The sequence below is a fragment of the Podarcis erhardii genome, assembly GCF_964252035.2.
Source record: "Podarcis erhardii genome assembly, chromosome: 4".
NCBI lineage: Eukaryota > Metazoa > Chordata > Lepidosauria > Squamata > Lacertidae > Podarcis > Podarcis erhardii.
The window spans coordinates 7,188,207-7,207,807 of NC_138508.1; the positions used below are offsets into that span (position 1 = coordinate 7,188,207).

The 19,601-nt window shown below is 45.4% G+C and overlaps 2 protein-coding genes across 2 annotated transcripts in view; both read right to left on the bottom strand.

Annotated features, from left to right (window-relative positions):
• Positions 1-19,601, bottom strand: part of LOC309341212 (uncharacterized protein) — a 118,530-nt gene that overhangs the window by 86,385 nt on the left and 12,544 nt on the right. The gene's annotated exons all lie outside the window — the stretch shown is intronic.
• Positions 10,436-18,941, bottom strand: LOC309340972 (uncharacterized protein). Its single transcript, XM_081860311.1, has 6 exons — positions 18,865-18,941; positions 17,180-17,672; positions 16,902-16,983; positions 16,537-16,619; positions 14,835-14,961; positions 10,436-12,388 (listed from the first exon to the last, which is right to left on the bottom strand). Exons 2-6 carry the CDS (start codon positions 17,579-17,581, stop codon positions 10,794-10,796), a joined length of 2,289 nt encoding a protein of 762 aa, XP_081716437.1. The 5' UTR covers positions 17,582-17,672; positions 18,865-18,941; the 3' UTR covers positions 10,436-10,793.

Consider the following 19,601-nt stretch of genomic DNA (forward strand, 5'->3'; position numbering starts at 1 on the left):
TTAAGTCATTTTCCAGTATTTTGCTATTAACATTCTAGCCGATGTTGTCACATCAAGAAACACTCTTTTATTTTCATTGTTACTTCAGATTTCTTAAAATTGTGTGTCTTAGCATTTATTTATTTTTCGTTCCTCATAGGTCATTGTGTGTGTGTGTTTGTGTTTTATTATTATTTTAACCTTGTATTTTTTTACAGTTCTCTTTCTCTCCAAAGTGAAGGAAAGCAAACAAACTTAGCAGATAATAACAGTAATTATATGGAAATGTGATAATAATATTGGAATGAATGAAATGCTTAATCCGCTAAGATTTTTATTATTTGCAGCTTCCCAAGTAAATTGAAGGACATCCTTTTGCCCCTTCCCCTTACTAACTCCTGTCTTTTAAGTCTCCAAAACCCTGCCCCTTACAGGACGTCACTTCTACAGATGTGTTACTACAGACCTATGATGAAAAAGCTTCGCCACCACCTGCAACAGCAGAAGACACAAAAGTTTCAAAGTGGCCACAGCTATCTCTTTCAAAGGATATAGACTGCGGGGGGAGTGGGGCTGACAAAGGGGGGTGGAGTTGAATTACAAGGACATTTTCTGACTTTTGAACCTCAAGATACATAAAATATCCCAATTGTCTCAAGATATGCAACTGATATTTAATTAGTTTGTTTTGTATTATGTGTTATTACGTAGGAATGTTGAAATGTGTCTGACAGTGTGTCATTTCCACAAATGGGGGGGCTATTTTGTGGCTATTTTTGTGTGTAAGTGTTTTATGTCTAATGTCTTATTCCTTACACCCCAGTGGAGGATCCTCATACATTTTATACCTTTTAACAGATCAGGCTATTATGTAGTCCAATGTTTAGACTTAGATAAATTTATTACCATATTTCGTTGTTTCACCTGGCACTCTGCCAACTTCCCAACCCATTTTAAAAAATGTGCTAAAACCCACTTTACCAAGGAGAAGCTTCAGGACGGTGTATATGCTTTGGTTTAGCCGGAATAATCCCTTATAGAGTTAAATTGACTTATTTGGAGAAATGCCCCTTAAGAATGGTTTTGCTTTAATAGATTGGTTGAAAAGTTGAGAACCATGGGGCAAGATAAATTCAAATTGGACTCAGTGTGAATTGGGCAAGTGTATCCAGGCTGCAATTAGCTTTTGGTCCTTAAAGTGCAAGTGAGCAACTTCCCATGACTGCAAGACCTGAGCCTACAGTAATAAAACCCCCATAGGAAGCCAAGGCAAGGACATTTCCCTCAGGACGTGTCCAAACCTGTGGCAGCTGTGGTGAGTGCCAGGCAACATGGTTAATATGAAAGCCCTAAGTGGATTCACCAGGGATTGCCACTACTGTGAGACCACAGAAAAGCTACCGTGACACCTGAGAACACAAAAAATGGCGGGGGACAAAGCAAACTGCATTTTTTTCCAGTCAGTAGTGGACCTTCCTGCTAAATGTAAAGCATAGACCACTATTGAACAAAATACAACAGGTGTCCTTTTATGCGATATCCTATATCCAGCTATCTGCACTACTATACTTGCAAATGGCCTTAAGAGGCATGATTTGCAAGTCCCCTTCAGGTTTGCACAAACCCACACATCTAGTACGATAGATACAAAGTTATTATTTAGTGCATATCTATATAACATACACATACATTGTATTGGTCCGTGTTGCTCCCTCCTTTGTTGCCCTGCTCAACCCACCTCCTTTTCCATTAGGGCCTATTCCCACTCACACGGCACCCCTACCTTCACCGAGATTTAGGGTGCGGAGAAAAGATTTGCAAGTTCTTACAGAACTTTAATGCAAATCTATCTCCGAATGGGGGACTGTTACGGAAGGGGGGGGGGCATGTCTTCTTCACCTTCTTCTTCGCTACAATATATCAATTTATTTCCAATTGTCAATGTCAAAAGGGACTAAAATCTATAAAATTCATAGAAAATCAGCGTGCCAGTTTGCTCAATTACTCTAGGACTCCATCACACCTCCCCTGTCCAGCATAATCCCTCAAGCAAGGTGTTAAGACCCTAATCCTGTCTGATCAGCCTTTCCTCCAGGCAATGTCAGGTGGCAGACTATGCATATTTGGGACCATTGTTTTCTCATCCCCAGGAAGTGTTTATCTGTGCATATCTCCAGCTCTGCATATTCCCCCCTCCCTCCTCCATATGTTAATCTGTGTAACCCCCTCCACCTTCCTGAAGTGCTGATCTGTGTAACCCCCCCACCTTCCTGAAGTGCTGATCTGTGTAACCCCTCCACCTTCCTGAAGTGCTGATCTGTGTAACCCCACCTTTCTGTGATGTATTCATGACGTGTTTTGCACTGTATTCTGGGACATGGAGGGAGTTTCAAAAACTCATGTCACCCCTTTCTCACTGTTCAATCTCGCCTTGAACCTGTTGCGCAATAAACTTGGATCTTCTGCAGTTTGCTCCTGTCTCCGGCTGAGCTCATTTTCCTCCGCAGGGACCCACGGACTTAGTCCGATGAGCTGGGTGGCAGAGCAGCCTCGCACCCAGATTTTTGCCGTAACAATATAGACGGAAGTCCCCAATAAATCATTCATAAAGACCAAATGTCGGCTAGTTTCTGTTCCACATACGTTCATAAAGTCCAAATTGGAGCCTATTACAGTTCCACAGTCTTGACAAGGATTTCCGGAATAATGCCTTGTTTCGCTCTCATGGGCTCCATCCGTTATACATATTCTAAGTAATATAAATGAATACAATGTTGTAATTCAACATATTTTAACAAATTAACAAACCTGTGTATGGATAAAGTTTGCTTTACATTTGTTGTTTTAAAGGGGTCACTTAAAGAAGAAAACCTTGCAGCTGCAGATTTCTGTCACCTGTAGCTAAAATCAATGCTGCGCCTGTCTATATACATTGTAAGAGTTGTTGTTCACTGCAGAAACTACCGTGTTAAAAGTTCTTTTATTGTGATACTTCATATAGGGTGTGTACTTTTATAGCACAATTGTTTATATGATTTTAATTTGTTAAATGATCTAGTGGTCGATCCACAACTCTGGTCACTGCTCCCTGAGAAAAGCTCAAGAGCTCTGGGCAAAGACAATGGGTAGATCACTGGCAGGATTTTTATTACTGGGAGTAGATCTCAGTCTCTTGGAAGTTCTGGCATTGTGGCCATTTCAAGGTACTAGCACAACTTAATTGCCACTCATCTTTTGTTGATATTAACTCATTTTCCAATATTTTGCTATTAACATCCTAGCCACTGTTGTTGTGTAAAGAAACACTCTTTGATATTCTAAGAATAAGCATACCAAATGAAAATAAAATAGGAAAGCTATGGTTTTCAATAAAATAAATAGCTTTTATTTTATTTTATTTTACTTTATTTTATTTTCCCTTTGGGGACATGTCCACCACATGTGGAACAAGGTTCCCTCATTTTGTCTGCATCTCCAACATTTATTGCTGATATTTATTTATTTTGACTGATTTGGATGAGGTCAGGTACCATCTAAAAATCAGATAGCACATGGTGAATTTTATGAATTTTCCCATAATTTCCCCCATTTTTCATCTTGATTGGATAGCTACAATCATGTGCCCATTTCACCATCACCTCCTTCACCTCCTAGTCTTTAAGGTTCCTGTCTAGTAACAATCTGTGTGGTTTTGATAATATCTTTGTATTGTTTAATATTTAATAATAACTTTTTAAAAAATATGCTATCTTTGAATCAAGTCCATTTATTTTTATCTGGAAAAATGTTTAACTGGTAATCTATCTTTTTTACTTTTGTTTTCTTTTTATATTTTTCCTTTTTTTGTATTTTTAGCATATAATAACAGTAGTAAATACCGGTATATGGAAATGTGATCCTAATATTGAAATGAATAAAATGCTTAACTCTCTAAGATAATAATAGTGAAATGAATAAAATGCTTGCAGCTTCCCAAGAAAACTCAAGAAGATTCTCGCCTTTTTGGCTTGTACCTCTTCTCTTTATAACTGTGTCTTTAAGTCCCAAAAGTCCTGCCCCCCCCCCCCCCCCCGCTTATAAGATATCCCTTCTCCAGATGTCAACGCAGACCTCCTCACCACAAGACTATTCATTACCTGCAGCAACAACAACAAAAGACACCAGAGTGGCCCCAGCTATCTCTTTCCAAAGGATATAGACTGACGGGGGGGGGGGGCTGACAAAGGGGAAAAAGTTGAATTGCAATCACATTCTCTCACCTTTTAAACCTCAAGACTCTGTGCCCCAGGATTGAAAAGATATGTAAAAGATCACAATTGCCTCAAGATATGCAACTGATATTTAATTAGTATGTGGTGTATTGTGTGATATTATGTAGGAATGCTAACATGTGTCTGACAGTATGTTATTTCCACAAAGGGGGGGGGGACCCATTTTTTGTGTATAATTGCTTTTATGCTCAATGTATAGTGTCTTATTGCCTATACCCCAATGGAGGATTCTCATGCATTTTAAGCTTTCAAATAGATCAGTCTATTGGGTAGTCCAGTATTTAGATTAGATCAATTTAAGTGGTTAAAATGAATGTTCTGCCAAAAATGTTATTCCTCTTTCAATCAGTCCCAGTAATTGTGAAAGATTTTTCAAAATGTTTCAAAAAATGGCAGAAATAAATTATCAGGTTTATCGGGGGGGGGGGGTCCTCACGCATATTTATGGCATGGGAAAGGGAAGATATATGCGGAAATCGATCTCTGAGCTTGATCGATGGAGCCGCGATCTCAGACAGCTTTACGATCCCAATCAATCACTTACAGCGGTCCGGCACGCTTCTTCTGCTGTCTCTTCAGTCACGGCTTTAAGCAGAGTGAAACACGCAGCGTTGTAAAGCAGCCTTGCTTCTCCATGCAAGCATACATAGACAGTGTGTCTATTTACAGGTCTTTATTAAAACATTATAACATCAAAGTCCGTCACTGCTGGCAGCCATTGCTGCAAAACATGTCCGTCTCTCTCAAGACACACACAGAGAGAACAACAAGATACAGTCTCCTCCCAGACTCCTCCCAGCTTCCATAGCTGACGTCAGAAAGTGACGCACACCTCATAACACTTAACCAGTTAAGTTCTGAACTATCACACACCCCCTTGCATTGCTTTCTGACAAGACCTGTGTAACATCTTCAGCAACACCGTGTGAGATCAATCCCTTCCCCAATGCCTTGCGCCCTACCTTGGCGTACCTGTTTGGCATCTGTGGAATCACCTCACAACTCTCAGAATCGCACTGTGCGAAACTTACCCACGTACCTGTGGCCTGGTACCTCTCAGGTGGAATACCCTTGGTTGTGCGACTGGATCGCCTAGGCACAAACTCTGGTGTTTCCTCTGGCTCACTGTCACCAGCAGGTGTGTCCTCTGCATCACAGGATTCCCCCTCTGACTTAAAGCGTCTTCGAATCCTCTCCATTACACTCACAGGAGAACTAGGCTCACTCTTGGGTTGTCCTTTTCTAACAACTTGTGGAGACGCCCCACCCTGCTCCTGACCCTGGTCAGTGACCTGGTCGTCATCAGCGGACTCAGCCTCTTCTTCCTCCTCACCAGAACTGTCCTCTGGATCAGAGAGACATTCTGAAAGAACATCACGCTGTGCAGAAATCTTTGGCCTTTCATCCTGCTCAAAGAATTCAGCGTGTTTACTGATCAGCACCTTACTCTGATCACCTGACGGGTAAGCAAATCTCCATGCACGAGCGTCTGGCTCATACCCACAGAAGATCATTTTCTGGACTTTGGCTCCATCTGGCCCTTGCAACGCCTTAGGCACAGGGACAACCGCAGGAGATCCAAACTTGCGCAGAAAATGAACCTGGGGTTTTCTGCCATTCAACAAAGAGTACGGTGTGTCACCTACCAGTGAGTTGTAGACACGATTCCAGGTGAACGACACACAACGGATTCCCTCCAGCCAAAACTTTGGAGGTAACCTGGCGTCTTTCAGCATCACCTGTCCAGCCTTAACCAGAGCTTCACTTCTCAGCTCTGCCACCCCCCTCTTACTGGGTGAAGTAACTGTGTGACGTATCCCTCTTCTGTGAAAGAACTGCTGCAAAGCAGAACCAGTGTACCTAGCATTTCTGTCACTGACGATCGCTTGAACCCTGGTGGAGAATCTCTGTTCCACCCCCTCAATCCAGCTCTTGATCAGCTGTGCTGCATCCTCCCTGGATTTGAGACCAAGAGTCCAGGTGCTCTGCGAGAAATCATCCAAAAAAGTTAGCAGAAACCTGGCCCCTCCCAGACTTGGTTCCTTGACAGGACCGGCCAAATCTATGTGAACCAGCTCAAAAGGTTTAGTGGTTACCCGTTCCACCTTTGGGTAACTGCACCCCCTCACCTTCGCCTGCTTGCAAGTGGTGCAACTAATGGCACGTCCACAATCTCTAATTTTACACCCTCTGGTAACCTCAGGAAGTACTTGCAGTTCTTCTAGAGAACTATGATTGGTCCTCTGATGCCATGCACAAGCACATTGAACATGAGTGGGAACTGTAGCACGCTGCGCCTGTGCTCTCTCAACCTTCCCCTCACCCCTAAGAGACGTTTTAAGAATGAAAAGATCATTCTGCCCCTTCTTAACCTTGGCAAGTACCCTCTCCCCTTTGGAGATTGTGCAGACATCACCCTGGAAACAAACCTGAAACCCTTTTTTCAACAAATAAGGCACAGATAACAAACAGTGATGCGCCTCTGGGACGATACAAAAATCCATCTGTTCCTGCAAAACAGAAAAATAGGCATTAGCAAATTTATAAACTTCAGCCCTTTGTCCATTTGCAAACTTGACAGTTTGTCCCTGTCCTCTTGAAACTGTCGTGCAATTCCACATCTCGACTGCAGGGGTCTCTGGAACCATGTTGCAGTTAGCTGCAGAGTCGATTACAAAAGCCATTTCCAAATTTTCCATTCGGCCGTCTTCGAACAATGCCATACTCGCAGAGACTTGATAAGCCTCTTCCTGTTGTTTACCACGACGCCCACCTGCACGTCTTCCTGCCTGGCCAGTCTTGTTGCCATGGAAACTCGCCTGTTTCCCATGAGAAGTGTCCTTGCAAACATCCTGCATCGGCTCTCTGCTCCGGTGGGGGCAGCTGCCACGCAGACGTTGAACTCCAGTGGAAAAATACTGCCTGGGGCTCCTCCCAGCTGGCCTGGCCATCCTCCTTCTGGAACGGCGCCTCCCACCAGCCTGGCCCCCTCTGAAGACACTCTTAGTGGAAAACTTTTCAAACTTGCCTTTGGAACTCTTCGCCCCCCCGATCTGCCCAACAGTGCTCCTTGAGACTGAAGTACCGGGAACTGGGGCCGCAGCCATCTTGGGGCTCTCCATTTCTTCTCCAGGGCCCTGGCCTCCTGCTGCAGTTTCACACAAACTTCGCAGCACATTCCAGGCAGCCCCTGGTGTCTGTACACCTTCCAAATGAGGCCTCAGTGAAGCATCAACGCATGCTCTGAGCATATTCAGCTCTCTTTGCATTCTCTGCTTGCCATCTCCAGGCACCGCAGATTCACAGCCTGCTTCAGCTGGCTCTGACTGGCTTCCTTCCCAAAGCCCAGTGACCAAGAACCAACCCCTGACTCTTCTTGACCATTCTTGCCAACTTTTTAAAGTTAGCTTTGCAAACGGAATGTCCACAAGAGCCTGGCTCTCTGCCATGTTCTCCCGTTCTCCCAAGGTGCCCCTCAAGCTGTACTCACTCAGAACTCAGTACCAGCTCCTCCGGGCTCTCCCTTCTCCGTGGAGAAACGATTTTTCAGCTGCCTTTTAGCTTTTAGCTCTGTCTCTGAGCAGCTCTGCCTTCCAGCATCAGGCAAGACTCACTGAAAGCAGCCTCCGCCTCCGGCCAGCTCTCTGTATCAGAAGCTCTCACTGTCTCTCGGAAGCAGGCAATTAATCATTCTTGCTCACCGGCATCCACGCTGACTTCAAAGCGTTCCTGGAGCTCACACCGACTGCTTTACGAGCGTTGTCTGACCTTCCCATAACCTATGCGGAAATCGATCTCTGAGCTTGATCGATGGAGCCGCGATCTCAGACAGCTTTACGATCCCAATCAATCACTTACAGCGGTCCGGCACGCTTCTTCTGCTGTCTCTTCAGTCACGGCTTTAAGCAGAGTGAAACACGCAGCGTTGTAAAGCAGCCTTGCTTCTCCATGCAAGCATACATAGACAGTGTGTCTATTTACAGGTCTTTATTAAAACATTATAACATCAAAGTCCGTCACTGCTGGCAGCCATTGCTGCAAAACATGTCCGTCTCTCTCAAGACACACACAGAGAGAACAACAAGATACAGTCTCCTCCCAGCTTCCATAGCTGACGTCAGAAAGTGACGCACACCTCATAACACTTAACCAGTTAAGTTCTGAACTATCACAAGATATATAAAAAATGTTTTTATAACCATATAATTAGGAAATCACTAATGAGCATATGGGAGAGATACACTGGTACCCCAGGTTAAGTACTTAATTCATTCTGGAGGTCCGTTCTTAACCTGAAACTGTTCTTAACCTAAAGCACCACTTTAGCTAATGGGGCCTCCTGCTGCCGCCGCACGATTTCTGTTCTCATCCTGAAGCAAAGTTCTTAACCTGAAGCACTATTTCTGGGTTAGCGGAGTGTGTAACCTGAAGCGTATGTAACCCAAGGTACCACTGTATAAAGATAGGTTAGAACAGAAGACCCCTTGGTGGCTTTCACCACATGAAGCTTTACTGCTCAAACCACTTGAAAAGAAAGGAAAGTGGCTTACGTATGCTGACTTGTTAAAGGATCAAGAAGGAAAATGGAACCGAAGAGATTACGAGGAAATAAAAGACCACTTTCAGAGTTGGTTACGCTATCGGCAACTACATGAAATATACAAAGAAGACAATAAGAAAGGATTTAGCTACACGACATCTTGATTTCAAAAGGAAGTTGTAGAAGGGAAAGGGAAGTTGCTGAAAAGTGCATATAGTATTCTGCTATAATGGGAAACAAAAGATGAAGAGGTGAAATCAGTCATGATTAAATGGGCACAAGATATACGTCATAATTTAATGTTTGAAGATTGGGGAAGATTGGGGAAAACTGATTTAAAATTTAAAGACTGCTCTTTGTTGAAAGATTACATGAAAATGATGTATAAATGCTATATATCACCAGTGCAGATAGGAAGAATGTTAGGGATTGTTAGGGATTGTAGGAAAAGAAGAAGAAGAAATGCACCTTGGGCTTCTTGCCGTGCAGCAGAAAATAGGGCGTGTCCCCTACTACAGAACTGTAAGAAAGGTTCAGAGTGAAGGACACTGATTTCCACGCTTCCACCCAAAACTGCTGGGGCAACCCTGTGTCAAAGAGCATGGCTTCAGTTGCCTCCTGCAGCGTTCTCTACCTGCATTCTGCAACTCCATTCTCCTGAGGAGAATTTGATACAGTCAACCTGTGGCGTATGCCTTTCTGGGAGAAGAAGTTCTGCAACGCAGACCTGGTGAACTCTCCACCGCGATCTGATTGAAAGCTCTTGACCTGCAGTGAGAACTGTAGATCTACTGCCATTATCCCATCTTTCACCAAAGCAGCGGCCTCTCCCTTGTACTTCAGAGAGAAAATCCACCCATTTCTGGAATAATCATCCACCAGAGATAACACAAATTTGGCCCCACCCCGCCTGGCACCTGGCATAGGGCCCCAAAGGTCTGCATGGACTAGCTCAAAAGGTCTTGTGGTTACCCTGTCAGTCCTACGATAAGAGCACGTCTGAACCTTGGCTTTCTTGAAGGCCCTGCATTCCAAGTATTTGTCACATGCCTTCATCTTGCACCCCTCAGTGCACCCTGGGACCTTCTTCACGTACCCCCAGTTGACATATGACATTCTCTGGTGCCAAATGCCATGATGGCACCCATCATGGATAGGAACCTTAGCACACTGTGCTTGTGCATCTTCAGTGGGACCTTTACCTACAATAGGCGTTTCTAGCACAAACAGCCTGTCTTTGCACTCAACCCTGACCAGTTGTCGCCCACCTCTGGAAATGGAACACACATTATTTTCAGAACACACTTTGAACCCATCATGGACAAGAGAGGAAACAGAAAGCAAACAGCACTGCATCTCTGGAACGACATAGGCCTCAATCTCCGCCTGTAAAAAGGAACAATAAACAGAGCCAGACATAGTTAGCTGGCGCTTGGAACCATCTGCAAGAGTTACACTTCTCCCAGTTTTCACAGCCTTGCAGTTCCACAAAAAAACACTAGATGGCGATGGCATGAGGTGGTGACTGGCCCCACTGTCAATCACCCAGCTCAGCGCGTGGCCCTGGTCGCAGTTTTTACATCTTTTTGCCTGCAATGCCTATAATGGCAGCAACTTTTTAAAAAAGTAATATTTTGAGCCCGTAGTTCCCCTTGCCCATGAGAACACTTCTAGCATTTCAAATCCTCTACCTGTGGCATTGTTCAGCAATGGGGAAAGTGACCTCTTCACACCAGATGTCCATTTGGTATGGCCCTTTCCAGGTTTTTTCCTGCCCCTTGTGTTTGTCTTTCATTTGTTCTCCTATGTGTGTTGCCAGTAGAAGCGACAATTCTGAGGGTACTCTAGGTGGTGCAGAAAGTTGGCAGCTATTCCCTACATCCACAGGTCTAAGGATGGTTACAACATTAAAAAAACAGCAACACAAAACACCACATTTTAAAAAGGCATTAAATGTCAATCAGCCAAAGGACTGGTTAAAAAAGTGTGGATTTGCCTTGCTTCTAAATCTGTATAATGGTTTTTCCAAACTTTGTATGGATTCTTTGATGGGAAGTGAGATTCTGACTGTGACTGAAGCTCTTTCCGCATTCCACACACTGATAGGGTTTCTCCCCTGTATGAATTCTCTTATGGGAAGTGAGATCGTGGCTCATTCTGAAGCTCTTTCCACATTCCACACACTGATAGGGTTTCGCCCCTGTATGAATTCTTTGATGGGAAGTGAGATCAGAGCTCTTCCTGAAGCTCTTTCCACATTTCACACACTGATAGGGTTTCTCCCCTGTATGAATTCTTTGATGGGAAGTGAGAGAGGAGCTCTGAGTGAAGCTCTTTCCACATTCCACACACTCATAGGGTTTCGCTCCTGTATGAATTCTTTGATGGGAAGTGAGAGAGGAGCTCTGACTGAAGCTCTTTCCACATTTCACACACTGATAGGGTTTCTCCCCTGTATGAATTCTTTGATGGGAAGTGAGACTGTGGTTGCCACTGAAGCTCTTTCCACATTCCACACACTGATAGGGTTTCCCCACTGTATGAATTATTTTATGGGAACTGAGATGGGAGCTCTGACTGAAGCTCTTTCCACATTCCACACACTGATAGGGTTTCTCCCCTGTATGAATTCTTTGATGGGAAGTGAGATGGTGGCTGTGACTGAAGCTCTTTCCACATTCCTCACACTGATAGGGTTTCTCCCCTGTATGAATTCGATAATGGGAAGTGAGATTCTGACTGTGACTGAAGCTCTTTCCACATTCCACACACTGATAGGGTTTCGCTCCTGCATGAATTCTTTGATGGGAAGTGAGAGACGAGCTCTGACTGAAGCTCTTTCCACATTTCACACACTGATAGGGTTTCTCCCCTGTATGAATTCGCTTATGGGAAGTGAGATCGGAGCTATCAGTGAAGCTCTTTCCACATTCCACACACTGATAGGGTTTCTCCCCTGTATGAATTCTTTGATGGGAAGTGAGAGAGGAGCTCTGACTGAAGCTCTTTCCACATTCCACACACTGATAGGGTTTCTCCCCTGTATGAATTCGCTTATGGGAAGTGAGATCGGAGTTCTGACTGAAGCTCTTTCCACATTCTACACACTGATAGGGTTTCTCCCCTGTATGAATTCTCTGATGGGAAGTGAGATTGGAGTTATTCTTCAAGCTCTTTCCACATACTACACACTGATAGGGATTCTCCCCTGTATGGATTCTCTGATGGGAAGTGAGAGAGGAGCTATGACTGAAGCTCTTTCCACATTCCACACACTGATAGGGTTTCTCCCCTGTATGAATTCTATGATGGGAAGTGAGATGGGAGTTCTGAGTGAAGCTCTTTCCACATTCCACACACTGATAGGGTTTCTCCCCTGTATGAATTCTTTGATGGGTAGTGAGTTTGGAGCTGTGACTGAAGCTTTTTCCACATTCCATACACTGATAGAGTTTCTTTCCAATGAGATTTTGTTGATGGGAAGTGGAATGGGAGCTCTGACTACAAATTTCTCCACACTCCAAATTTTTACGTGGCTTGTACTCTCTAGGGATTTTGTCATGGTCACCTTTGTTCTCTATTTCCGTTTCATCACAATCTGCAATGGAGACAAAAAGGGGTTAGAGCCTCAGGAACAAATGGAGAAGAACTGAAGGGTGTGTGTTCATTACCTGTGTTGTTTGTCATTAACCAACATATTAATTATGAGATTGTGATGTGTTGTTGAATGTTGCTTTGTTTTATATACAGTAGTGGTCAAAATTATGGAAGCTTTTTGGAAAAAAGTGTATTTCAGAGGTTTGATGGCTCATAACACCACTTCTTTTGGAGTAATATCATAAAATTATATATCAATGGGAAGATAATTTAATCAAGAATGCAATTCAACAAAGTTCCTTTAATTATCCGTATTCTAGCAAATGTTATAGCCAAGTAACCAGAGAAAGGAAGCACAATTTGCTTAGGTTGTAAAACATTATAAAATTATAGAAATGGCACAAAAAGTTGACTGGTCACCCAGAAAGAGATGTAAAATTGTAGCATTAAGTGAACAAGGCTACCGTTATGAAGAAAGTAGATGAAAGATTGGGAAAAACTTAACCAAAGATGGCCTTTCTATATTTTTGAAGAGGTATAAGGAGACTCAATCACTATAAAATCAGACTGGTAAAGGCAGGAAAAAGTGCACAAAGGCAGATAACGATCAAAGAATGGAGAGACTGTCCCTACATGACAGAAGAAAATCATCTGGGTGTATACAAGATGACATGGAGCAATGTACTGTGAAGTTGAGTGCTAGGACTGGTCTAAATGTTAGAATTTTAAGAAAAAAAGCCATTGTTATCTCTCAAGCAAAGCTTGAAATGATTAAACCCATATTAACTGGACAGCGGAACAATGGGACAGTGTTATTTGGAGCATTGAGACCCAAATCTCCTTGCTTGATAGTGATGGCATGAAATACGCGAGGAGAAGAATCAGAGATTTACATCCTACTTGCATTACACCGACCGTGAAACACGCAGATAGTGTGATGATCTGGGGTTGCGTGGCAGCAAAAGGTGTGGGCAGAACGTGCGTCATTAATGGGAATGTAAAACGCATCACCATAAAGAAGGCTGATCGCTGAAGAATGGATGCTTTTGAATTATGGTGCTGGAGGAGACTCTTGAGAGTCCCATGGATTGCAAGAAGATCAAACCTCTCCATTCTGAAGGAAATCAGCCCTGAGTGCTCGCTGGAAGGACAGATCCTGAAGCTGAGGCTCCAATACTTTGGCCACCTCATGAGAAGAGAAGACTCCCTGGAAAAGACCCTGATGTTGGGAAAGATGGAGGGCACAAGGAGAAGGGGACAACAGAGGACGAGATGGTTGGACAGTGTCCTCGAAGCTACAAACATGAGTCTGACCAAACTACGGGAGGCAGTGGAAGACAGGAGTGCCTGGCGTGCTCTGGTCCAGGGGGTCACGAAGAGTAGGACACAACTAAACAACTAAACAACAACAAAACGCATCAATGAAATACTTGAGCCCAAACTGAAGCGTTCCGCAGGTGATCTTTACCCAGCTACGGAAGCATTTATATTTGTTTGTTTTTTGTTTTCTATTTCAACAAGATTCAGCTCCATGTCATGTTGCTGCTGTGTGCAAAAGGTGCTTTCAAGATAATCTTATTTCACTGCCGGAATGGCCTGGGAATAGCCCAAACATTAACCCAATCAGAAATCTATAGAGCCTACTAAAGACTAAAGAAACTTATTAGTCAGAAACAACCCAGCAATAAAGCCCAATTAACAGAGACAATAATTCAGTCTTGGTTTGGCATTCTTACAGCTGCAGAACTAAAAACTTGGTTCACTTCATGGAAAGGCGTTGTAAGGCCGTAATGAAAGCTAAAGGTTACCAATGGTTACCAAAGGTTTCACGTTTTTTCTTTATGATTGCTGTTCTAATAAATACTCCTTCATAAAAGTCATTGCAATACATTCTTCATTAAATTGTCTTTCCATTGCTCTAGAATTTTATGGTATTACTCCATACAAAAGTGGTGTTATGAGACATCAAACCTCAGAAATACATGTTTCACAAAAGATTTACACAAGTTTAGCCTCTAGTATAAGTTGTTAATTTTAAAGTTAATGTTCTTTTTATATGGGTTCAGATAATTATTATTTATGTTTCATGATTATATATGTATTGTGCCGCTCAGAGTGGCTGAGGCAACCCAGCCAGATGGGCAGGATAGAAATAAAAATTACTATTATTATCACAGTGGTACCTCGATTTAAGAACAGTCCTGTTCCGGAAAAGATTAAGTTTGTAAACCTAGGTACCACTATATTACTCTTGTTATTATTGTTGTTGTTGTTGTTAAGTTTGTAAACCGAGGTACCACTGTATTACTATTACTATCATCATCATCATCAGGTTCCCAGGTGTTATAGGGGGCGCTGTTGAGCTCTGTGAAAATAGATGAGGTTGGTCACATTGAGGTATTTTTTGAATTTCCAGGCAGATATGGCGATCCCACAGGGAGCCTTACCAAGAGAGGCCACGATCCCACGATTCTCTTCCATGACATCCTTATGCAGAGCTCTCTGGTCAGGATCCAGCAACGCCCACTCCTCGTCCGTGAAACGAACAGCGACATCTTCAAAGCACAATGAACCCTAAAAGAAAAAGGGAAATGTCCTCCTCTGAGACAGCAGAAGTATGAACTGCTACACAATGCTCTGTTGTTTCATTCCTGTACATTGCGGTGTTGTTTCAATAGGGTTGCTTTGCTGCACATTTCAAATATGGATGCTTATTTTATACTGCGTTTTAATTATGGGTATTTGTCTCTGTGCAAATACGTGGTTCTCCACATTATGTTTTCCAAGTCATTTTGCCTACGAAAGCATTCCAGTTTGCCTGATGGAAGGATCCACTTTCTCCTTTCCTCATGAGCTGTTCTGCGGAGTTCCCTCCCAATGCCCTAGAGCCAAATTCAAGGGGTTCATGGGGGCATGGAGGGGGGAGCAATGGGGGGCATGTCCCATTTTGCAGCCGATGGGGCTGGTTAGGTGAATCCAGGCCACTATTTGTTCACATTTGTCCACCACTTAATAACCAATTTTAGCATTCATTGATGAATCTTGTATAAGGTTACCAGATTTCTTTCAATGAATCCGGGGACACTAAGAATGAATGAATGAATGAATGAATGAATGAATAAATAAATACTACATGTTGATGCTGCAGCGATGGAGGCGGCAGAGGGGCGGCCACCACCTTGACCTCAACCGCCACGGTTCCCCTTCCTCCAAGGCTTCTATCTCCTTTCTCCATGAGCCTGGGTAGCCCCTGAGTTGTTGGTTCTTCAGTGGTGGTGGGGGAAGCGTTGTGCGGTGGGTCAGGCATGGAAGGCGAAGAAGGAAGGCCAAGAGCAGCGGCAAGGCTCGGGCAGCGCGATGCCTCCCTTCTCATCGGAGCAGCCCCAATTCCATTCCTACTTGCATGCTAGCAGGAGGGAGCGTAGATCCCTTAGCTGCAAAGCAAGGCTTTACACTGCCTTTCGGAGCAGCCCCATCCCAACTGCTACTTGCGTGCAAGCAGGAGGAGGCAGGGATCTCTCCGGCAGCTCTGGGCTGCTGAGACTGCCACTGCTGTGTTTCCCGGGGACATTAGATGAAATCTGGGGACATTCCAGGGATGGTATTTGTCCGCAGACTTATTCACAAATCCGAGGAAAGTCCCTGGGAAAGGGGGACGTCTGGTAACCGAAGTCAAGAAATAAAATAAGACTATTTTGAATGGCCATCTGTCTCTAGCATGATCTAGCAGAGATTCCTGCAATGAATGGGGTCTCCTGGCTCTGAGAGACAAGTAGGGAAAAGGTTCTGGCAAAAGGAGAGGGAGCCACCGGTGGCTCTTCCTTATCCTGACTCACCTCTGCCTCTCGACCTTCCTCTCCCACTCGCCTCCTTCCTCTTCTTCCGCTGATTCTGCACTGCTTCTGCCACAGAGTCTCCCAGCTCACTAAGCCCTGTTCGCCCTTCAGCTTCTGACACCTCCTCTTCCCAGGCTTCTCCCTCTTCCCCCTCTGACCACCCATCCTTCTTCTACCTCCACTTCTTGGGCTCTCAGCCATCTTCCCTTCCTGGTTCCCCGGCTGCTTCCTCCCACCATTCCTCTGTGCCCAACCAGTCCATGACATTGCTCCATCCCTCAGCCTCTGTCCCCACAAGGCAGCTTCCCCTGACCTGATCTGGTTCCACAGCCGCTGCTTCCCTTCTGCCCCCATGAAAAGATGGATCAGGAGGTCTTGCAGGCATCCTTCTGCCACCTGCAAGAGAAAATAGGTAAGCAGGACGCCAGGAGTGCCTGCTTCTCTCACAGGCAAACAGGGCATCTCTTACTACAGATGTGCCTTTGAGAAAGCCTTACCTACTGAGAGCATTTGGATGTTTGTGCCCATTTCATATGTTAGTTGTGCAGAAATACATCTCCCCTCTTCTGGACCATTGTCCCCAACTGTCTACCCCCAAAGCAAGATGAAAAGAACCCTCAGATGAGTTGGAAAACCAACAGAATGAGACCAGTGGAGAAAAACCACCTTCCTCCTTACCCAGTGGCCTCTCTCTGGTGTCCAACGGAGGCCTCTCTGCCTCACAGGAATCCAGGTCCATTTCTGCAAAGAGATCCTTTCCCTGAAAAAGAAACAAGGATTCAAAACAGAGAAAGGGGAGAAATACTAGAAAGAGAATGACAAAGACTTGAAGGGTGTGAGATCTCATTCCATGGATGCTTTCCCAGAAAAAGGATGGGCCATCGGCAGACCATTATGGGATGTTCTCTGTCCTGTTTGGAGCCCCTTGGGAGTAACCAGAGGAAAGTCTCTCTCACCTGCTTCCTCTCCTCTGCCAGACTCAGGAGGAAACCTTCGGCCAGGGCCACTGCCTGGGAACTGGTCTCCGCTCCGCATTCCCTCACCCAGCTCTCCATCTCCGGGGGAAGGACAGCCAGGAACTGCTCCAAGATCACCAGGTCCAGCATCTCACCTTTCGTGTGCCTTTCCGGCTTCAGCCACTGGTGGCAAAAGTGGTAGAGTCGGCTGCAAACCTCTCGGGGTCCTTTGGCCTCCTGGCAGCAGAACTGCCTCACCTGCTGGCTCTGCACCTCTGAGCGGAGGGTGTCCTCCTCACCCAGGATCTTCTGCACCGGGTTTTCCCAGAATCCCCCACTGCTCCCAGTTTGGCTGGCATGGCCTCTTCCTGCTTCACGGCCAGCTGAGTCTTGCTCTTCCATTTGTGCTCTCAGGAAGCCTCTGAGAGATCGGAAGGAACCCTTTAGTCTTCTGACAAGTTCTGTCCGTCTTAATGAGAGGCTCTAGCAAATCCTACAAAGCAAATACATTGTTCTGTTACAGATTTTGTAGAACGGGGGTGGGGGGGAAATATTCCCTGAGTCTTGCTGGGAGTTTTGCTGGGAACCAGGGCTGGACTGCACCAGATGCCAGACCATGAGCTATCTTTTTTAAAAGAAAGAGGAGGAAGAGGAGAAGAACTAAGTCTCTAGCCTTCTAGCAATGCAAAATGTGGAGGCAACTGAAGGGATTTATGGGAGATTAATCAACCTGGTTTCTGCAGCCTTCCAGTCAATGCATGAAGTCAGAACCAACAGACAAGAGAATCGTTTGTATCTTGTGAAAATGGATACTTGGCTCTAGTTGGCTCCTCAGGAGTTGCTCCCCCCCCCCCTGCTTCTGTCTCTTTTTCTTGCACTTGGACTCTCTGCCGCTCTCCAGACAGACTCCTGGGGTGGGGTCCCTTTTTGTTTACTATGAGGGCCAGGGATGTATCTGATCAACCCCCTGAGGGCCAAACGGGCAGGGCCAAAGACATCTCCCTTGAAATTTAGGTGGGTAATTTTTTATTTTAATATTATTATTATTATTATTATTATTCTGTTAGATAGCTTCACACACACACAGCCATTGATGCCATGGTCCCTGGAGGCTTGGTGAGTAGCAGCGCCCATTTCCGGCTGCTTTGCCAGCAACAATCCCTTTGGGAAAGAGAGGATGTGGTCCTGGGATGCCATGCTCTGGGTGCGAGGGGATTGCTGCAGTGGCCTCCGTGGGGAGCTGCCCTTGGAGACGACTGGGAAACTGGTCCGCAATGCAGCAGCCAGACTATGGGCTAGGATCCCTCTCTTTATTCCTCTCCTTTCTCTCCCACCTTTCCTTCCTTCCTCCACGTGGGGTTTTCTTTTGGGGGAGGGGGCTAGTCCACCTCCTCGTCCAGCTTTGGAAAACCATTTGCAGATGTTTCCTCTGTTGTGCAATGAGGCTGAGCGATGTCACACAGAGTTAAAGTCCCAGGGACTCCTTTGTTTAAAGAAGGGAGATTTTTTACTGAAGGGGGGGGCGGAGGGCCAGATGAGTTTGGGATCCTCTGATCTCCAGGAAGGAGAGCGTGGCAGACCTGCCCCCCCCCATCAGGCCCCCCAGGGATCCTCCCCTGCTGCAGCCCTGGGACCCCCCCCCGTCTCCCCACTGCACCCTCTGGGGGGAGAGAGAGGAGACTCACCAGATCCCAGGAGGGGACAGCGAGGCAGCCCTTGCAGGAGAGACCCCCAAGCAAGGAAAGGACTGGGGAGGGAGGGAGGGGGCTTGGCTCTGGAGGACCTGCCCCCTCTTGCTTCCTGGCCTCTCTAGGAAGGCAGCTCACTTCCCTTTAACCCTTGCCAAGCCGAGTCCCTCCAGCTCAGCCCTCTCTCGCTTGGCACAACCTCAGTTTTCTAATTTTTTTTACGGATTTAGGTGCCCAGATGCCCAGATATCCTTTTGGGGGTGAGGCTCCTGGCTGGACTCTGAGCATCTCCCTCCCTTGGCCAGAAACCAGAGGAAGAGCTTGCAGGGAAAAGGGCTTTGCAGGAGGCAAGGAAGCTCCTCCTGGAATTCAGGAGTGGAGAGAGAGGAGGGGATCCCAGGGTCATCTAGTCCAACCCCCAGCAATGCAGGAATCTCAGCTCAAGCATCCATGGCAGATGGCCGTCTGATCTCTGCTTAGAAACCTCCAAGGAAGGAGAGTCCCCCTCCTCCCAAGGGAGACCTTTCCCCTGCCCAACTGCTCTTAGATGTCCCTCAAGGCAGCGGGTCCTGAGTTCTAGCCCTGCTGAAACAATCACACTGGCTGCCAAGGAGGAACCCAGCGAAGTTCAAAAGAAATAAATCCTATTCTCATCATAAATGAGTAATACTTTCTCATGCATGCTTTTTATGCTAATAAAAGAAGTATGCCGAACTTCCGGGTTAGCGCGAACG